This window comes from Bos grunniens, chromosome 19, assembly GCF_055505025.1.
Source record: "Bos grunniens cultivar Pamir isolate PY7600 chromosome 19, Bosgru_T2T1.0, whole genome shotgun sequence".
NCBI lineage: Eukaryota > Metazoa > Chordata > Mammalia > Artiodactyla > Bovidae > Bos > Bos grunniens.
Window position 1 is genome coordinate 26,541,981 of NC_141183.1, and position 22,050 is coordinate 26,564,030.

General features: G+C 48.0%; 1 protein-coding gene across 3 annotated transcripts in view; it reads right to left on the reverse strand.

Annotated features, from left to right (window-relative positions):
- The window catches only part of FAM117A (family with sequence similarity 117 member A), a 42,404-nt gene that overhangs the window by 9,531 nt on the left and 10,823 nt on the right, over positions 1–22,050 (reverse strand). For 2 of the 3 annotated variants that reach the window (XM_086355474.1, XM_086355477.1), the window contains exon 2: positions 8,103–8,272. In XM_086355474.1, coding sequence (XP_086211600.1) covers positions 8,103–8,272 — 170 coding nt within the window. Of the gene's footprint in view, positions 1–8,102; positions 8,298–22,050 lie in introns of all 3 variants that reach the window. The other variant, XM_086355476.1, reaches the window with a different exon arrangement.

A 22,050-nucleotide genomic window follows, 5' to 3' on the forward strand; every position in this document is an offset into this window, starting at 1 on the left:
AACCTGCTCTTCACTCTCTTAAGACTTTTGCACGTGGATTATAGCCCCAGAAAGTCCAGGTGCTTCTCCCCAACAGTGAGGACCAGTTTTGTCCCTCTCTATCCCAACCAGGTCCAAATGAGCTTGAGTTCAGGAACCACTGGGATCCCCGATTCCCTCCCCATCTAAGAGCCCAGTATGGCCCCAGGTTCCTGTGAGTCTAATGAAAATACGTTACCAGACGAGACCCCATTAAGGAGTCATTAATTGGTAAGAGAGGAAAAAGCTCAACAGAGATGCCCTGCTCTCCATCCTGGACTGAAGCAGGAGACTTCTTGCAGAGCAGTGCCTCAAGCTTGTTCTGTGATGTTTCCCTGTCCACAGAGTGTTGGGGGCCCCAGTGTTCCCCTGAATATATGGCAGGAGGGATTTTCACAAAGCGGGGGCACCAGAATTCTGAAGTCAGCTCAGATGCCTGACGTCTCTTGGCTTTATCGCAGCTCCTTCTCCTAGCTCCTGCTCTGCCACTGTGAGAACCAGGCTCTCAATCCGCCATTCTTCCTCCCCCGCTGCGCAGAAGACAGAGGACCCAGGATGGAGGCAGGGGCAGTTGTAGACCCACTTCCTGAGCCCCTGCTGCAGGGGGGAAGCTGTTGACTCTAAGCATGAGGGAGAGGAGGACATGGTCCATCTCCCCCGCCAGCATCCCTACTTCCATTCCAAGGGAGGGCCCAAGGGGGAGGCTCCAGTGGAACCAGTTCCTCTCTAACTTCTTTGCACAAGCTGCCAAAACCATGAGGGCCTGGGAACCGTCTCCTCCAACAGATCCGCTGACCTCTCCCGAGAGGTTGTTGCAAACAGAAAAGGGGGAGGATAAGAGGGAACAAGCCCAACAACTCACCACCCAACAGCTGTTAAGAAGAGCTCAGTGGGGGCAGTCTGAGCGGGGCTGTGGGAGCAGGCTGCCCTGCACGACAGCTGCAGGAGAGGGGCCACAGGGGGCCGAGCCTCCCTGCCTCTTCCTTCTCCCAGCTGCCCACCCATCAGGAACTCTGCCGGGCCGTGCAAGACAGCCAGGGTGAGAGGACTGTCCCGACTCCTTTCCCTGAGACCAGCACCACAAGGGGGGACCCTCCAGAGATGCATCCCCACCATCCCTTCTTCTGCAGAAGGGTGACCTCAGGCTGTACCCCAAAGCCTGAAGGTGGAGCTGGCTCTGACAGGGGAAACCAAGCAGCCGGTCTACTTCCAAATGCCCATCAGAGTTCTGGCGGACATAGCCTCAGAAAATCCCCACCACTGCATATACTGAAAAGAGAGGAGAAGCCCCCTTTCCCATAGCCCCCTGAGCTGGGCAGATGCACAAACGTTCCTCCTTACCAGGGCTCCAAGCCAAACTGATACATAACTAGGTCTGCTCATTAGAGCTGAACTCTACTCAAGCTTGCTGTCCCTGGAAAGGTGGCAGAGGCTGTGGAGGAGGGGCGACAAAGGCTCAGGTGTTGCCCGTTTCTCCTCTTCTGGGAAGACACTGCACCCACAGGTGGGTGGTGAGAAGGCGGTGAATCAGCCACCTTCAGGCTTGCCCCCGGGTCTACTAACATCTCTTGAGAACTTTTCAACTGCCTCTTTCTTCTGAAGTATGTGAGGGGGTGGAAGGAGAAGTGTAGGCCAGCGCTAGAGGCTAGAATGGATGTGAAAACTCACGGCAGCTGGGAGACTCTCCTCTCTCAGTCCTCTCTGTCCACCGCACCTCAGTCTGCTCAGCAGCATCTCCTGGCAACTACTGCCTACTCTGTAAACTGTGCTACTAAAGGCCATCGCTTTGCCTTAACACCCACCCCTTGCCACAGACATCACCATCTTACCCTCCACCCCAGGCTCTCTGTCATGCAGACAAATGTAGCTCCATCTCCTTTGTCTTTCCTTATCCCTTGACCTCTAAGCCTGGCGTCCCCAAGTAAGACAGCACACTCTACCAGCTCTTTCCAGCCTTCCCATCAGGGGCCCTTCTTAACTGTCCACCTCATGTGGCCTGCTGCCCCCTCTGTATCTTCTCTGATCATGTGGGTTCAGGGCACATATCACATGTGCACTCAACAAAGAGTTACTGAATGCAAACTGTGTGTCAGGTGCTGGGGATATAACAACACACAACATGACAAAAATTCTCATCTCCTTTGAGTGTACATTCTAGTTGGAGGCACAGTTTAAACAGTGATAGGTAAAAGAGAAAAATACAGCAAAGACAGGAGATAGGAGGGACTTCCCCGGGGCTCTAGTGGTTAAAAATCCACCTGCCAATGCAGGGAACACGGGTTCAATTCCCTGGTTTGGGAAGATCCCACATGCCTCAGAGCAACTAAACCTGTGCACCGCAACTACTGAGCCTGTGTGTCTAGAGCCCCCGTGCTCCACGAGAGAAGTCAAAGCCACTGCAATGAGAAGCCCACGCAACATCACAACTAGAGGGGCGTCCCCGCTCGTCACAATTAGAGAAAGCCCGTGCGCGGCAACAAAGACCCAGTGCAGCCAAAGGTAAATAATTTTTTTTTTTTAAAGAAAGAGGATAGGAATCTTAGGTTGGGGAACATAACTTTAAATGTCAGGGAAGTCCTCGTTGAAAAGGGAGAATCTGATGAAAACATGAAGGAGGTGAGGAGTGAGCCGCGTAATATCACAGGTGACAGTGACCTACATGGAGGGAACAGCAAGTGCAAAGGTCCTGAAGCAGGAGCCAGTCTGGCAGGTTTGTGAGCGATAAGGAGATCGGTGTGACTGGGGTAGAGTGAGCAAGGGGCAGAGTAGTAGGCGACATCAGTAGGTGTGACAGATTGAAAATGGCCCCCCAAAGAAATCAGGTCCTAATCCCTGGGGCCTGTTACTGTTACCTTATATGGGAAAGTGTTTGCAAATGCAATTAAGTTAAGGCTCTTGAGATGGGAAGTTTATCCTGGTGGGCCCTAATGCCATTAAAAGTGTCCTTATAAGAGGGAAACATAGACACTCACAGAAGAAGATGTGACCATGGAGGCAGAGAGTGGAGTGATGTGGCCACAAGCCAAAGAATGCTGGCAGCCACCAGAAGCTGGAAGATGCAAGGAACGGGTCTCCCAGAGAGCCTCCAGAGAGAGTATAGCCCAGCCAACACCTTGATCTTGGCCCAGTGGAATGGAATTCAGACTTTTGACTTTCAGAACTATGACAATGAACTTCCACCATTTTAAGCCACTAAGTTTGAGGTAATTTGTTACATCGCCTCAGGAACCTAATACAGTAGGTTATCCTGTGTTTGAAGCTGCTTACACACTGACCCTGAGTATTCTTCATTCAGGCAGGCATGTGCACAGGTGTGGGCTTTGGCCACTCCAACTGAACTGGGAGCATCAAGAGAGGGACCATGCCTTTGCCTTATTTCCAGTGCTCCTGGGTAGACAGGCTCCTCCTCTTGGGTCTCACCCCAGGTATCTAGTCCAAGGTTTCCTTGGAGCACAGAAAAGTCAAAGCTAAGGAAGGGTACTCTTCAAAGAGTGACCCTTTATGGCACAACAGGGGTCAAGCCAGGCTGTGTGACAGCACCGTAAGTAGCTGTTCCAGATGGTCTTCTGGAAGCAGGATAAAGCTTGAGCTCAGCAGGCCAGTCGTGTTTGTCAAAGGGACTCACACACTGGAACAGATTTATTTTAACACCCTGGCCTTGGGGAGCAGCTGAGAGAGAAGCAGGGCTACTTACTGGTCATGAGTGGCATCAGCCAACTATGCAGATGATGCTTGGATTATGCAAAACTGATGTGAGTTAGACCAAGGAAGCTTTGCCTGGGACTCTGAAGTCTAGGAGCAACATGTAGGAAAACTGGGTTAGGGTGAGGACAGCTTTCCAAACAACAGCCTGATCTAACAAGAGGGTAGGGGTGAGATGGAGCCAAAACCCCCCAAACTGGAACCTCTTTCTCTGCCCCACAGCCAACTAAGCTTCTGTCCAGATTCTGAGGCAGGAAGAGTCCTGGTCCTTGCTTTCTCCAGTGACCTTGGCTGGGCTCCGGGGACATAACCCTATGTGTACCTACTATGCGGATGTGCAGAGCAGCATGGTGCCTGGCCTAGTACAGATGCTCAGTAACTACACGGGGAGCTGAAATTCAGCAGGGAAGCCACCATTTGGGACTCTGGCCAGAAAAAGAGGCAGGGAGGGCTCTGAGGGTGGTCGGCCAGCCAGCACCAAGAACTCGAGCTGCAGAGTTAGAGTTCTCTGGTCCCTCAGTGTCTGCAACCCTCAAATTTTCCATCATGGACCCATTTTCAAATATTCTGAGCTGCCATCAAACTGTATACTGAACAACTGGTTCTGCTCACCAGTTTGGGAAACAGGCATTGTGCCCAGACCCTCACAACCGCAAAAAAAGGCCCATGATGAGCAGACTGAGTTGTGTGTCATCACCAAATGCTGAGGCACTGTGTTGGGGAAAAGAGAAGGACAGCACAGAGGTTGGGAAAGTCATAGAAAGGGAAAACAAAGAGAAAAAACAGGCTTTCTAAACAAAGCCTGCCACCTCTGCCCTGCTAGTCAAGGACTTAAGCTAATTTTTTCCCCAAAAGGTAACTCAGACCTAAAGGAAGAAAAAAGGTCTATCATCAGGGCATTTCCCCACATCACCTGGAGCCTGAAGAGGAAAAGGGGCTAGGGATGAGCAGGATGGGGCCAGGCGAACAGGCACCCAGGGTTGCATCTGTCTGCAGGATGAGAACACCAGTGGCTCCAACAGTCATCCCACTGTGGTAAGACCACTTCCTCCCTTCAGAAGACTCCCAGAAAGAAGGGAGGGGGCGATCGCCACCACTAGAATGTGCTGCCATTACCCGCCCAGGCCCAGCACTAGGAGGGACTGGCCCACGGCACTTGGTGGCCAGCTCTGAGTGACCAGCTAACCTGGGGGAGGGCAGACTGACCTGGACAATCCTGGCAGAGTTTTCCGAGACATTAAGACACCTCCAGATGATGGTGACACCACAGAGGAGCCTTCCTAGTCCTCACTGATTGTGCCTTCCGTGTCCAGCACCCACTGCACCCAAGCTCTTCCTTACACCCACCATGCTGACCTCTGGGAGATCTGGTCATCTTGCTCCTGGAGCGCACCCTGGCTCAGAACATGAGCAGCTCCAAAGCCCTCCTTCCCGGATGACCACATTCACACCCCCTTAGAAGAACCAACTTCCCAAATAAGGTCCACCCACCTCTCTTCCTCACTTGTCCCAAATATCTGGGTAAGCTAGCTCTCGACATCAGACCACAAGTTGCCTGGGAACCACCCATGCTTCCTTTGTGCTTTCCTAAGGGCTTAAAACATCGCTAAACCCAAGGAGAGAATACTGGGACTGTTTGTAACCTGCTGTCTTCGAGAACTGAGAACTTTAACTCCATCTTCTGCCTTGGGAGAAGCCTTGAGGACAGTGTGTTCTCATGTGAAACTTGCAGGGTTCCTTCCTGCTCAGGGAGTTTGGAGAGGGGAGCTTAGCTGCTTGGCCTACCCCATGACTATGGCTGCTGTCTTCATCGCGGGTCCTGCCCCAGGAGTGCCAGGGTGATGAGGTCTTCAAACACACACTCTGGTGGCTGGCTGGAGGTGTGTATGAGGAGGGGTGGAGGCAGGGGTGGGCGGCACAGCTAAGAGAGCAGAAGCGAGGGAGGTACTACACTGGTGTGGCTAGAAGACAGAGCACAGGAGGTAGGGGAGGGGGAGGCTGTCGCCCCTCGAGCTCAAAGGAATTAGGGGAAGGTGCTGGCGTCATCTATTTTTAGCAACTGCTGCAGTCCATGGGGTTGCAAAGAGTCAGACTGAACTGAACTGAAAGCTTTCAAGAACTTTGGTAGATCTGGCCTCACTACCTTCCCTCCACTCTTCACTACACCTCTTGTATCTCCCCCATAAAACCTCTCCCCCATCTCCAGTCCTTTCTAGGTGATGTAGCTGTGCTCCGTAGGGGAGGAGTACCAGTTACTTTGGGAGATGTCAGGAGAGGCTTTGGTTCCTGGTGTAACCCCGGTGTTGAAGAAGGTAGCTTGTGCCAGGCCAGGGTGCTTAAGCAGGAATTTGAATGGAGCCCAAAACCTAGAAGCAGAAAGTTCCCAGAAGGCCTGGAATGAAAGACGGGCCGAGCACATACTTGGGTTTGGATGCCTGTGTTGATCAGAATTCTCCCACCTCCTCATGCAGCCACAATATTGACAGGTTGCTAAGAGTTCCTCGAGGGCTGGAGCCCATCCCAGGGAAAGAGGAAAGCTGCAGAGCTCAGCCTTGCCAGACCCATGGAGGCGCATCGCTGACCTCTGTCTTGCTGTGGCAAGAAGCCCAGACTTGTTATATAAAAGATCTGGCCTGCAGCTGGAGCCTGAGCAAAAACACAGAGCCTAGAGTCCATGCCTCTAAATCTGGCCAGGGAACATCTGAGGCCAACCCTGCTCTGAGTTGACAAAGAGAACGCCATCTGAGGAGTGGGATGGAGGCTTCCTAGAAGGCGGAGAGCAGGAAATGACAGAGATAGGGATTCAGGGATAGGTGGGGTGCGTGGAAGCCCGCTGTCTGATGAAGCGGGTGTAATCATGAGCACATCTGAAGCAACCTCAAGTCCTGCTCCTCCAGGAAGCCCTCCGTGACTAGACACATTACTTGAACTAACCATTCTCTCAAAAGAGAAAGGGATGTGTGCTCCAGGCCTGTGATGGGGAATCATAACCTATACTACTTGCCCTTTTCAGGGGATACAGGGAACTAGTGTCCAGGGCTCCCAGGAAGTAGGCCTATTTGGTCTGCTACCCAGAGCATACTTTACAGTCTGTTCCTAGATCTAAAAAGGGCCATCGATTTTAACTGCAAACTTTTGTTGCTCCAAGGTGGCGTATTCCTGTGAGAATGTCCCTCCTGTAAACTGTGCCAGACACTTGGCCACATCTCATCCCTTGGCTCCCGGTTTACTGGCCTTCATGGAACTGGCATCCAGACTCACCAAGGCCAAACCTTGTTCTCATTTCCTTGTTCTTCACTCTGACATGCCAAGAACAGCACTGGGCATTCAAACATTCACTAATAACATTTGAAAATGGATCTCATTTAAAAAATAAATAAAAGGGACTGATGAGATGTGCTCAACAGAGGAGGACAGGGGAAGTGAGCACACAAAAGCCTTTTCCACTTGGCCAGCGCTCCACCTCCGATCAGGCGGGATGGGCACACTGCAGCGATTGCAAAGGAAGAGCAACTGGCCCAGCATCCCCCAGGATGTGGGCTGCCTCGCCCCTGAGCCTGCGTTCTCCCCGCCCTGTTTCCTCTTTCCTGAGAACAACTCATTTGTCCTGAAGTTGAACAGGAATGGGCTTAAACTGCATCAAAGGGAGAAGATTTGATTCTTAAAAACTTAACTCCTGAGAATGTCAAAGTCCTCAGTCAAAGAAATATCTTTGTATAATTTCACACTTCAGACAACTTCTTGCTCAGGCTAATACTACTTTATTCAAAAACTGACCAATGAACCAGGTGATTGTAGAGATTCCTTTTAAGTTTAGGATTCTTAATGAAAGAAAAACCCTGAAGAGGGGACCTGGGCTCCATAGGACTCAAATGGGTCCCCTAAAATCCCAGATAGGGCTGCTGACTAAGGAGCAACTCTCCGTTATCTGAGAACTTCCCAGTCCTGTTGCTCCAGTGGGAAATATTCTGGCTCAACACATATTTTGACCACCTCTTCCAGTTGTGTGGGGAATGCATACTCAGCTGAATATTGGCTTGTTTTAGCAAGGTAAATCTCATTTATTAAAATCTAGGATAAATTCCAAAATCAACTCTTGTATATCCACACATGAATACTCAAAGACAAACAGTTTGCCTTCTCTCTCCCAACAGGTGGAATGCAAACTCATTTTCAGGTACATTTACAAAGAGAACTAAGCTGGTAAACATGAGATAATCAAAAGCTATATGTATATAGCTTTTCATGTATAGTGAATATGCATAGCCGAAACTGAGGACAAGTCACATAAATGATTGGGGGTTGATAAGTAGACCCAAGACCTTCTCAGTCACTCCACCACCCCACCCTTACCCTCACCCCATTAGAGAGAGCTTCATTACCTGGGTGGCCTTGTCATTGGTACAGCAGGTGAAGGCCCCATCAGCATCTCGTGGCCACTGGCCCAGAAGGTAGGAGCTGAGGATGGTGTCCAAGGAGAATGTACGTCGGACCTGGGGTGGCTGAGGCCTACACACTGGTTTTTCTGGGGCCACAGAACATGGGACGCTGGCTGGAAGAGAGCACAGCCCGTACACCTAGAGGTCAGCATGGAAGAAGCAGACGTGGTCATCAACTGTCTCTCTTTTAGGAAGCCTGGCTGAACTGCTGCATCTTCACTCACTTCCCTCCTACAGGAATCCGAAGCAGCCCATAAAAGCACATACAGCTTGACCAAAGCTCTCCTGACTTAACCAGCTGGTCTTTGTCACTGGAAACAATTTACACCATGTCCCTCTGGATGAGGGATTACTTTATATACGTCCTCTTTCTCCTGTTCCTAATGGACTACGAACTGTGAACTCCAGGTCTCCACACTGAGTTTCCCGAGAGAGGTCTGTTTCCCATCAATAAAAAAACAACTGGATGCTGGAAGTGGACAAAAACCAAGTTTTCCTTCATCTTTTGTTTCCTGCATCTTTTCTTCTTCCTTGCAGCTCTGATTGCAGGGTTCCTATGCACAAATTCAACCCAATTAACTGAAGGACACTTCCTGCTTCCTCCAAGACCATTAGCTCTGGGGAACCTAGGTGACTGAGACAAACAGAATGATGTAACTACTTTTATCTATCCAGGATCCAGGAGAATATCCCAGTCTTTTGGTTCTCTTCTCTGCCTCTGACCCCTGGCTAAACAGAACAAAAATAAACCAATTATAAGTCCACTCATTTTATTTTTACCTTGATTAAATCTTTCTGGGAGAAGGTAAAAGTTGAAACTGTTGATAAAATCTAAGAGTTGTAGAATCATCTGTAACTTTCAGTTATCTGAGTTGACCATGTCTTCCATAACCACATTCAAAACACACTACGGCCTTAAGCTCTATAAAATTCTTCCCTTTAAACAAAGCAAAATGCTTTCATATCTGTATTAATCTCTTGATAATTCATGTGTGCATTAATCACAGCAAAAGGAACTGGGGGCTATAGATATAAACTTGAAGAGCTTTATATTAAGAAGACACTAACAGGTTGGCAGTTCCTCAAAAAGTTAAATGAAGAATTACCATACAATCCAGCAATTCCACTTCTAGGTATATATACAAAAGAATTGAAAGGAGGGTCTCAAAGAGACCCACATGTACCCACATTCATAGCAGCACTATTCACAACAGCCAAGAGGTAGAAACAATCAAGTGTCCACTGACAGATGAAAGGATAAGCACAATGTGTTCCAAATATACAAGAGAGTCTCAGAAAGGAATGAGGTTCTGATACCTGCTACACCACGAATGAAACTTCACAAAAAAAACAAATATTACATGATTCCATTTAAATGAGGTACCTAGGACAGGCAAATTCACAGGGACAGAAAATAGAACAGATTACCAGGGGCTCAACAGGAGAAGCGAATGGAGTATTATTATTATTTAATGGGCACAGAGTTTCTGCTCCCAGGTGGTGCTGGTGGTAAAGAACGTGCCTGCCAATAAAGGGGACATAGAGACACTGGTTCAAATCCTGTACTGGGAAGATCCCCTGGAAGAGGGCACGGCAGCCCACTCCAGTATTCTTGCCTGGAGAATCCCATAGACAGAGAAGCCTGGCGTCTACAGTCCACAGGGTTACAAAGAGTCGGACGTGCTTGAAGCAACTTAGCAGGCATGCACCAGTTTCTGCTTGGGGCGATGAAAATGTTCTGGAAATGGACAGTGGTGATCATCACACAACACTGTGAGTGTACTTAATGCCACTGAATCATAACCTTAAAATGGTTAAATGGGAAATTTTATGTTATGTGTGTCATGTGTGTGCAACTCTGTGACCCCATGGACTGTAGCCCACCAGGCTCCTCTGTCCATGGGATTTTTCCAGGCAAGAATACTGGAGTAGGTTGCAATTTCCTCCTCCAGGGGATCTTCTTGACCCAGGATCGAACCCGCGTGTCCTGAGACTTCTACATTGGCAGGTGGATTCTTTACCACTGAACCACTTGGGAGGCCCCTATGTCTGTTTTACCACAACAGAAAAAAGAGAAACACTAGTAATACTGTGTACATTCTCCAAATCCATTTAAACATTTACACACATTTTACCGTGTGAAATGTAGTACATGACATAGTAATCAATATGAAATCTATTAATGATATTCTTCTTTGTTCTACCCATTTCATATACTCATTTTCAAGTATGAACGATCCACATATCTGTCATTTTTAAAACAGTGTATTAAAAAAGTAAAGACACCACTTTGCCAACAAAGGTCTGTATAGTCAAAGCTATCATTTTTCTAGTAGTCATATATTTCTTGTAGTCATGTATGGATCTGACAGTTGGACCATAAAGAAGCTTGAGCATCAAAGAATTGATACCTTCAAACTGTGGTCCTAGAGAAGACTTGAGAGTCCCTTGGACTGCAAGGAGATCAAACCAGGAAATCAACCCTGAATATTCATTGGAAGGACTGATGCTAAAGCTGAAGCTCCAATATTTTGGCAACCTGATGCGAAGAGCCAACTCACTGGAAAAGAACTTGATGATCTTTCCCTCAATCTGGGAAAGATTGAGGGCAGGAGGAGAAGGGGGCAGTAGATGATGAGATGGTTAGATATCATCACCAACTCAATGGACATGAATCTGAGCAAACTCCAGCAGACAGTGAAGGACAGGGGAGCCTGGTGTGCTAAAAACCATGGGGTCACAAAGAGTTGGACACAACTTAGCAACTGAACAACATTTTACCAAGTTTATATACAGTAGTTTGCTTAACCACTCCCATATTATTAGATGTTTGAGAGGTTCCTCTCAATTTGAATATCATAAATATTACTGCATGGATAACTTTTAGTCTCAGTTTTTATCTAATTCCTTTTGTCTAATTCCTATAGTTCGAGATCATTTCCCTCAGCTATCACATATGTACTCATTTAAAAGAAATTAAAAATGACATAAAAATGTGGGAACTTCCCTGGTGGTCCAGTGGTTAGGACTCCATGTTTTCACTGCTGTGAGCCCAGGTTCTCAGGGAACTAAGATTACAGAAGTCACATGCCGCCACAACAAAAGATAAATTAAAAAAAAAAAAAGTAGTGCAAAGAAATATGTAAATAAACAAGCAAAAAGCTTCAAATCTCAACACCCAGAGATCAATTCAGTTCAGTTCAGTTGCTCAGTTGTGTCTGACTCTTTGTGACCCCATAGACCGCAGCATGCCAGGCCTCCCTGTCCATCACCAACTCCCAGAGTCTATCCAAACTCATGTCCATTGAGTCAGTGATGCCATCCAACCATCTCATCCTCTGTCGTCCCCTTCTCCTGCTTTCAATCTTTCCCAGCATCAGGGTCTTTTCAAATGAGTCAGTTCTTCGCATCAGGTGGCCAAAGTATTGGAGTTTCAGCTTCAACATCAGTCCTTCCAATGAACACCCAGGACTGATCTCCTTGCAGTCTAAGGGACTCTCAAGAGTCTTCTCCAACACCAGAGTTCAAAAGCATCAATTCTTCGGCACTCAGCTTCAATGATAATACTATGAGATATACATCCTTGGGGGCCTTGCCTTCTGTGCAGTGTGTGTATGCATATATTTCAAAATAAAAATGGGATTATACTATATATATTATTTTGCAGTGTTTTCACCTCATAAACACCTTTCCAAATCAATATACAGTGATCTCAACACATCATTTTAAATGACCTTAACACTCTTAAAACTCTTTAAAGGCTTTCTTTCAAAGATGGTACTCAAAAGTCTTGTTTTCTGGTCCCACTTACCTTTTCTTTACACATCACTACTCTTCAAGGTATCTTATGTCCCAGACAAACTACTGTACACCATTTCCCATCCACGACTTGGGCCTGACCCCCTCTGAGGTTTTGCACATGTGGATCAGGGCTAAAATCTGACCCATCCATCAGGGCCAGCCTAACCATCTCCACCTTGATGGAGTCTCCTGGGTCCCCTGGAGGGAATGTGTCAGGATTTTCTGATTTCCCTCAGTACTCTGTACTCTTCCTTTTTTCTGTCTAGACTGCTCTGTGCAGCATGCAGGATCTTAATTCCCTGACCAGACTCAACTCATGCCCTCTGCAGCGGAAGCACAAAATCTTAACTGCTGGACCCCCAGGGAAGCCCTTGCTGTGTCCTCTTCTAGTACTTCGCAGCTTCTCTCGGATGACAAGTATTTGTAACTCCCAGATAATGAATAACCAGTGGCCAAGGGCTCTGTCTAGTTTATCTTTGAACCCCACACAGCATCTACAGCATAGGGCTGAACACTGGCAGATGCATTAAGTATCTGCACAAAATCAAAAACCTGTTACTATAAGGGTGAGCCTGCTCTAATTACACCTGGATTCCAAGAGTGTCTGCCTTGCATATCCATGCTCAGCCTGCTCCCTGTGAGTAAATCCCCCAGAGTCGCTTGTCCCTTTCCTCTGAGGCTCAGGGAGGCCCAATGTCTTTCCTTTCTTCCCTGCACCTGTAGCTCAATAAGTTAGTGCTAGGCTCAAGTCCCAACTGCATCTCCTACATTGGCATTTCAACCACTTGTTTTTCTATCCTTGGTTTAAGATCAGAAGATGGCAATCCAGATATTTCTGGGAGCTTCTGACCCATGCTGGCAGCCTGATCAGACACCAAAATGCTATCCTGTGGTTCTCCCAAACTGTCTCTCAGAGACCACGGATGAGGCAGGGGTTCTGGAGGGCAAGTTTACAAGATTACATGACAGAGAAGCAAAGAGCAGGTGGGAAGCAGATGAGCCAGAGACTGGCATAGAGGCCAGAACACCATGATCGTAACAGCTGCTTCACTGCTGTTGGAAGGAAGGGGGCTGTGGCTCCAGGGGTGAGAAAAAGCTCTAGGGAGAAAGATTTCTTGGAGACACCTCTCCCAGCCCCTCAGCAGAATTTGTTGCAAAAAGCTCCTTTAGAATTTTTCCATTCTGAGGCTTTAAGTATACCCCTATTTACATAATACTTTCAAGTTTTACCCCAAAGTACTTGTGTGGGTACAGTCTTTTTTTTTCCTAAAAGAGATTCCAGAAAGACTGATAAGGAAAACAAGGCACAGAGAAGTCCAGTCTCACACTGGACTTGGTCGCCCAGTGAGTGAGGAGCAGTCATACATTCAAACCCAAACTTCCTCCTTCCTACATCAGCTCACGGGGGCTCTCGACCTTCCTGTATCAGTAATGCTCTTGAGGGTGTGGGACACCTGCCTACACACCTGAAGGAAGGAGTGCCTGGCAGCTCCTTCAGGGAGGGGAGTGAGGAAGGAGACTGCGGGCCAGACCAGGTGTCTATTTTGGGGGCGGGGGGCGGGGGGGCGCATGGAGCAGATGGTTGGTTGGTTTTCTGGAGGAGGTTTTGAAACCTGGGGGAAAGTCTGGTATCCCCAGGGATGTCTGAAACCATGCCTGTCTTACACTGTTCCCATGGATACCCTGCACAGCCTACCCCACTGCTGAACTACAGGGGCCCACTCTCAAGGGCAGCAACCAGAGGCTACATTACTCCCCAGCACCCCCAGGGCTGGGGAGGGCCCAAGATCCTGGAATTTGGTGTAAGACTCCAACCACCCATTTCGGTCAATTCTACATGCCCTCCAGTCATTTCTGACCAAAGTTATTCACAAAGACTCTAAGGGTTTCGGGGGTTCTGACTTGCTCCTCCAAATACAAAAAAAAAAAAAGAATATCACCAAAACTGATTAGGGCAAAACCAAGGCGTCACATTTCCCCACAAATGCAACACAAACCAAAGCCGAAGTCAGACACTGGCATGCTCTGTACCATCCTCAAAGGGGCCACAGGCTGGTGGAGCGTGGCCCCAACATATCTGGAAGGGACTTGGGTGCAAGCAATCTGGTTCCGATCTCAGCTCAGCCCTCACTGTGATGTGACTGCAGCCCGCACCATGCGCCCTTCATCCCTCACCAGACCTGCTCTTCTATCGTCGGCAGGAGCACAGTCCCGGCTTGTTATCTCTTAGGGAAGCAGCGCTTCCCAACCTTTTTGGCACCAGGGACCGATTTCCGGGCAGACAATTTTTCCACAGACCTGGAGTGGAGGGGATGGTTTCGGGATATGTCAAGCACATTACACTTATTGCGCACTTTGTTTCTAATCTAATGCTGCCGCTGATCTGAGACGAGGTATCGGTTGGACCCCTGCTGCAAAGAACAGAAGATGAGAGGCAAAAGACTTTACTTTGATAGATTACATCAAACCAATTACTGTCAGTTAACCATTCTCCACGTTGTGATCTTTTAGGACTGAAAGTGGAGGTGGGGCGAATAGGAAGAGGAGACACGCAGGGTGAGTTCCAGCCACCAACGTCCCCTGGGAAGGGGGCAGCTTAGTGTCAGAGCCTTTTCCTCCCCTAGTGTTGGTCTAACCCAGGCCAGACAGTCTCCAGAGAGAATAGTGCAGGGGAAACAGCCACTGGGAGGCGTAGGCATCAGCGGCTTGGTCAGATTGGCATGTCCCCTGAGTGAGTGCAAATGGAACAGGAGCTTCTGGGCTCTCCCTCCCTCATGGGTATACCGGAAAGACCTGGGGATGGGGTTCTGCCCTGCAATTGTGTGATTATGGTTAAAGGAGAAGCGTTGAGAAGTCACAAAGAACGGTTGCTTGTGGTCGGAAAATGGACTGGTTTCATTTCTGGAAAGTACCCTCTCAGATTTGGGAAACAGGGGGAGAGAAACAGGACAATTGGCTGCCCTGTCTGAGAAGAGCGCCCCTATCACGACAGGCCAAGACAAAGCAACAGGCTGCCGGGGCACTGGATGGGTGGCTGCAGGAGGGTGGGGTGTCCTGTTTACAGTGCTGTGGGTATTATCGGCCCATCGCATGCAGCAGCCTCCACAGCCCAACCACCTGGCGAAGCTCCCTGGCACAGGGCCAGGCTGTTTCACCATGCAGCTGAGCAGTGGCGGATGCTTCGGTTCTTGGGCAACAGCAAATGGGAAAAACAAAACAGCACACACCGGAGATAAGGAGCCCTAGGTGCTATCTTCCGGAGCCACTTGGCCCTGTCTCCCAACTGCTGCCTGTGTATGGCTTTGGGGAGGGGGCCTCTGAGTGGAGAGGACCAGCGGTCCAGTGTCTGTGTCTTGGGGAACAGTGAATAGGGCGGAAACACACGAACAGCTGACAAGGGACCGGGCACACCACAGCAGACTGATCGATTCCTTCAGTAGCAGATTCTAAGTGCCCATCATGAGCCAGCGATGGTGACACAGGAGGAGCAGGACAAGAAGCTTCTGACCAGGCTAAAGTGGGGGCAGCCAATATAATCCCTAAGGGCCAGGCTGCCAGCTCAGCCTCTGGGGTTCCTCCAGCCACTGACTCTCCAGAAGGACCTCATATCCCTGGCTGGAAATCAGCTCAGGCCTGACCACACCAGTAAACCCCCACTCTGAGAACCCAAAGGAGAAGGGCAACAGCTCTTAGGAGGAGGGGTCGGGGCAGGAGGAAGGCAGCAGATGACACAGGAAGTGAGGCATCTGCGGCTGCCCTTCTCAACTTGGCCAGAGCTAGACTGCAGGGTGGAGGCTTAGCAGCTTACAAGGAGAGAACAGCCCTGACCAAAGGGTCCTGGCTGAGCAGCAGTGGGGCTACTTCCCTTATTTTACTATCTTTTGGGCAACACAGGAGAGAGAAGCCTGGGAAGTAAGATGAGGCTACTCTCCATCCATCCTCCAGACTCACTCCATGAGTCTGAGTAACCCCAAAATATCCAAGAAGGACTACAGAAGTAAGAAGAGAGACAGTCAATGAGATTTCACACGTGGCAAAACTAAGCAACTGGCAGGTTCAACAAACAAGTTATTAGTCGCTATCTCATGTTGCTGAGGTTTGAACCAATATTAGCACTAGTCTTACCTCCCCTCTTTAAGAGAAAAAACTCTCATTATAACAGAAGCTGTAAATATATGGGAGGAAATTAAAGGAAATTTTTTAAATGCAGATTAGCAAAACTTAAAAAATGACGCATGCCACCACTCAGAAATCACTACTGAGCAATCCTTCCTGATCTCGGGGCACATACATAGGCATATATATATATATATAATTTTTTTTTAATGAGATCCTATTACACATGTTTTTTTCACAATGTGCTTTTTTCAGTTGCTGATCTTCACTCTGGGAGCCGGCATAGGCAGGGCGCTGGGAGGCTGGGGCAGGCAGCCGGCTGCACACCGGAGAGCAGGCCCTGTCCTGTCTCCTAGCTGGGATGCAGCACTTTCGCTGGGGGTGGGGGCAGGGAGGAATGCTCATCTGGAGGGGAGCAAAGTAAAACAGAGATTCCGAGTTTCTAAACATTTCCCCAATACCAGATTTGCAGTAATTAGGGGAAGTTCCTTCTCGCAGCTTCATGGGGATTACTTTTCCATTTTAGTATGTGTGCTGGGATTAAGCAGTGCAGGCAGTCTTCTGAGCTGCTTGTGGTCCCGCGCCGCTTAACTGCTTAACTCAGGGACATGTGGGTTTTGGAGGGAAGTTGTGGTCAAACCGAAATCCCCAATATGACTGTACAGGAGTTAGAAGCCCTCCTTGGAAAGCCCAAGGAGACCCCATCCATCCCAGCTGGGAAAATTAAACCCGGAGCTTTAAACACTTCTTTCAACACCAAGCAATAGCTCATTTCAACCATAACAGGGAGAAGAAACTAAAGAAACGAGATTAAAAAGAAAGAAGAAAAAAAAGAGTAACAGCACATTTCCCTTACCAAGAAGGCTTAACTAAAGAGAAAAAAAATGAAAAACTTCAGCCAAGACCTCAATACTGGCTCTGTACTTAATACTCCCTCCGTATCTAAGTGTGCAGCTCAGGTGAAAGCATTTCTCACTGTGTCTGACTCCCCAGGATGCAGACCACACCTATGGGTGGCTGGAGAGAAGGGTCAGTAGAAACTTATTTGGAGGTTTTTCACTATGGGGAAAAAATAAGGAAGTCCCAGACTCTTCCTAGCAAGGAGGGAAAGGGTGATTCCACAGTGTACGTGTGTGTGTGTGTGTGTGTGCACGCGCACACGCGTGTGCGCACAAAGAGAAAACAGCAGTTACTTAGATATTTGTTCAATTCTCAAGCAGCTGCACTTAGAAGAAAAGGAAGTGGTGTGGACTTTTCACCTTTTATCTGAATTCTCTGAAAAGGAGTTCTGTAGGATTTCAACATTCTTAAAACAGGACAAAATACTAGCAGTTACTGACTGGAGCATGCTTTCTTTGGGGGTCTAGTTGGGCTTTGTAAGAAGAGCATAAATAGCCATGGCCTAGCCTTCTCCCCCTAAAAACAATTCTCACACTTTATTTGGGAGTGATGAATTTCTGCATTGCTAGAAACTCAGAGGACAAGCATAAACCTTCAGTATCTTCACTCAGGACAACAATCTGATCCCTATCAAGCAGAGAAGAAATCATGATGCCCAGTCAGCTATTTAAAGATAAAAGAGGTGAAGGAAGAACCAGAGGTTGGGGAGGTTCATCTACAGTAAATCCTGTGAGAGGACAACCGTGATTGAAACCCTACCCTGAGTTCTGTTCTGAATGCGTATGCCCCACATACTCTCAGGAATTCTCCAGGTGAGGGCCCAGGAACACCCTCATGTAGACATCTCTCCAATGCCACAGAGCAACTTGAGACACAGGTCTTTTTTCCCCACAGAAGACTTTTCAAAGTTCATTTCCCTTCTTGTGTTTCATTGTCAGACTCAATTGGCATGACTGGCTGGATGCCTTGGTTCAGGAACTTCCCTTCAGTCTGGAAGGGTTCTCTATTCCTTTCCCCCACTAGGAACCAGCGCAGTCAAACCTGCATCCAGGGGACAGTTCTGCTCACTGGGCATGTGAGACAAAAGGACAAAGAAGACGATTAAAAAAGGAGAGATCCCTTTTCTAGTGAGGACAGTGGAAAGTGAGTGAAAGAAAGAAAAGGAAATAAGAATAGAATTACAAAAAAAAAGAACAGAATTACAGATAATGTTCAAATAGTCAAAATAATTTCTGCTTTGTAAACAAATCATGACCTACTTTTAGCTTCATCTAGCCTGCCTTCTCCCTAACCTCACGAACTGCCAGAGAGCAACATATGTGTGAGCAGCCGATACTCAATTTACTATCAGTTCAAGTCACACAAAATAATCTAGACTTTGACCGAATTTGATGGCCTCAATTTGTTGCCTTCACCCCCACCAGTGGATTCCAAAACTCCCAAATGTTTTACTCCTCTTTAGAACAGCTCACATTAATACTCATGCCCTTCTATGTTAGTTTAGAGCCAGCTTTATACAACTCCCAAAGTAACAGCTCAGTCAGGAAGAGTCATCAGTGGATGCCAAAACTACTGGGGAAAACACTGTGGGGAACAGGGTATTTAACGCTGAAGTATCTCCCCATAAACCACTTATAAGAGAATAATGTACTTCTGCAGTGGGAAAACTGGTGGTCACCACCTCAAGTGATCAAACTCAGCATTACTAGTAATGGAAGGCCTGACCCCACGTGCCTCCTGAAGTGATACATCATGGGCACACAACCTCACCCATGAAACGGTCATGCCCAAAATGTTTTACTTGAATCAAACTGGGCCCCAGACCTAACTTCCCACTTGCAGGAAATACAGGGGATGGAGGCAGTTTCGATCCCTGGCTCGGGAACTAAGATCCTGCATGCTGCCCAGCATGACCAAAAATTTTAAAACAAACAAACAAAAAACAAAATTAAGAAGTGGCATGTCATCCCAGGAGCAAGACCTAGACGGGGCAAATTTAAGGGGTTCCCACAGGTCCAGAAACACAGGTGGAATTGGATATCACCTCAGTTAAGCCCCACCTTGTTAGCCCTGGGCATCCATTCACCATTACTGCTCTACAGCAGGAATGTGGGAACCAGTGAGATCCCAGGGAAAATGAGTAAAGGTAGCTAAAGGGAAGGTAGCTAGATCCCAGGAGGAAGGTGAACTGTGTGAGTGTAAAAACAAAGGACAGAAAAAGACTTCAATTAGGAGGGATTCCAACCAGATAAAAGGAAGAACTTCCTGCTCATCAGAACAGGAGGGACGGATGAGGAAGATGGTAGTGTCTGCCCTTGCAGAGCTCCAGGGAAGGATCGTCACATGGCCCCAGAGGTCTCAATATTCACCTCCCAGAAGGCAGGAGGTTGTACCTGGAGAGTTTGAGTCCCCGCTCTCTAGAATTCCCCAACTGTTAAAGAGTGAATCATAAGAGATGGCTACTGACAGAGTCAGCTAAACTGAAAGCCCCAAAACAAAGCCCATGCTGTCATTTGGGGCAAAATTAGCTAAGGGAGTCAAAGTGAGATATGTCTTACCTGGGCTGATCAGGCAGCTGTACTGTGGGCTCCCAGGCCATCTCTCCCACCTCCACCCCCACGCAGGAGAGTATAAATAGCACTCAATTTACCTGTGGCTTGCCACAGGCAGAAGGGCTGTCACGTGGTAACTGTTGAGTAGACACCAGAGCTCAGGAGGCAGGTTTGCTCAGTTGCTACACCTCAATAGGTCTGACAGGACCTCTTCTCTGGTTCATTTTGCTTCGGGCTGGGGGTTGGTGAGGGGGGTTTAAAGGAGCAATTAATCAATTCTGTTTATCAGGGCCATGCTTTGCCTTCAGGGTCTAAAATCCTATTAGGGTTGACTCTGCTCAACCCTCAAAGCCTTGAAAACCTCCATGATCATTTTGTCCCACTTGCAAAGTCTTCTCTGGTTATGTTCATCTCTTTACTCAAGTTCTACTCTGTTCCCAGCTTCAAAACGGAAATACCCAAAAGACCACTCCATCCCACCGAGTGATTCCCTACCTGGCCTCTAACATTCTGGAACTGATCCAGCCTGACCTCAAATCCCAGGCAAATTCCCAGGCTGTGCCTGGTGGAAAAACCCCAAAGTGTGCTAGGCAACATTCCAGGGCAGCCCCTGCTCTAAAGCCCCAATCGTGCTGGTTGCTTAGATCTCCTAAGAGAGGCTCAAAGGTCATATAGTGCCTCCAGGGTAAACCCTGTCTGAAACACCAGATCAAATGGCTCCTCTAGAAAGAGCCTTGAAAGGTATGACCTTGGGAAGACTTTTCCTACCCTCACTGTACACCTGAGACCACTGATGACTTCACAGCAGAAGGATGCTTGTCAAGTGACCTCTCCACATGTGCTTTCAGGGGCTGAGGAGGACGTAGAAGGTGGGTAATACCATTTTCCCCATACATGATGGGTTTTATATCTGCCCTTAAACCAAAAGCTGCTTGACAGTAACTATACCTTTTATGAGTCAGGTAAAAAACAGGCTTATCCTCCTGAAGCAAAGGGAGAATATGATCCATGGGAACAGACTGGGGTGTTAATTACCAAGATGTCCCCTCCATGCCTCTAAGAGCTGGAAGAAGACGACTCAGTGGTCAGGGTCCCCCTCAAGTAGACAGCTCTGGCCATCTGTACAGCAGCTCTAACACAGGCCTCTACACTCCACAGCACCCAGCAGGACCTTGGGGACAGCCTTTTCTCATCCTCTTGCATCTTATCTGGATTCTGGATGCTATCCACTGGGCACTGATTTTGGGGTGAGACAAAGCCAAAAGAACACTGGAGACAGCCTATGTAGCTTGATAACCGCTTAAGAACAAACAACCAAAGCATAAAAACTGGCACAGTAATATACTAAAGGGGCTTCCCAGATAGCTCAACTGGTAAAGAATCCGCCTGCAATGCAGGAGACCCCAGTTCGATTCCTGCGTCAGGAAGTTCCCATAAAGAAGGGATAGGCTACCCACTCCAGTATTCTTGGGCTTCCCTGGTGGCTTAGACTGTAAAGAATCTGCCTGCAATGTGGGAGACCTGGGTTCGATCCCTGGGTCGGGAAGATCCTCTGGAGAAGGACATGGCAACCCATTCCTGTATTCTTGCCTGGAGAATCCCTACGGACAGAGGAGCCTGGCGGGCTACAGTCCATGGGGTCCCAAAGAGTCAGACGTGACTTAGTGACTAAGCATACCACAGCACAACACAGTAAATGCTCTTGGGTCCATTTCACATAACTGGCTGGAGTACCTGAAAAAAGTCCTTTGAGGCCAACTTAACCACAGTCTCACACTTTAGGGTGGTCGCGGGATGGCAATTTAGTTACGTAAACGACACATACTAAAACTAAAGATTTTCCAAAAACTGTTTCTTCTATGTTAAGAAGTAGAGTTGGACTCATTCACTTACCCCAATTCTGAAAGCTGGCAGGAAATGTCAGTAAACAAAAATGTCAGGAATAATTCAAGTGCCTTGAAGGAGCACAGACAGATGCAGAGTACGCAGTGTGGAGTGAGAGAACAAGGGCTGGGAACAAACAGTAGCATCTGGACCCTTAACACTGCTTAGCGGCGATGACCAGATCCACTCCTCTTGGGGCCCTGTGGTCAGTGGAAGATTTTCATCGACAAAGAGTACAGCTCTTCCCTTGTGTATGAAGTTGTAACTCCTGTCTACTTGGTGAGATGAGTTGCACTGGAGCATAGGCTCCTGTACACTCACAAGGTGGTGGGCACAACAGGCAGACAGGTACACAGCCAAGAAAGCTGCCTGGCCCAGCCTATAATCTGGCATCACTTTCTATTAATAAACAAAACTTATTTTCCCCTCAGATTTCTACTATAAAAATGAAAAGTAGTATTACTCTGCAGCTCTGGCACACGAAAGCCTTCTGATTTCATGTATTTTAAGAAATGAAGAGAGCTGAATGAAGAGCAGAGTGAGAACGTTTCTCAGAATGAGGAAGCACTTTTCCCTAGAAGATACCTGGACATCCTGAACATGCTCAGTGCGGATTAGCAGCCTGTTGCAATACTACT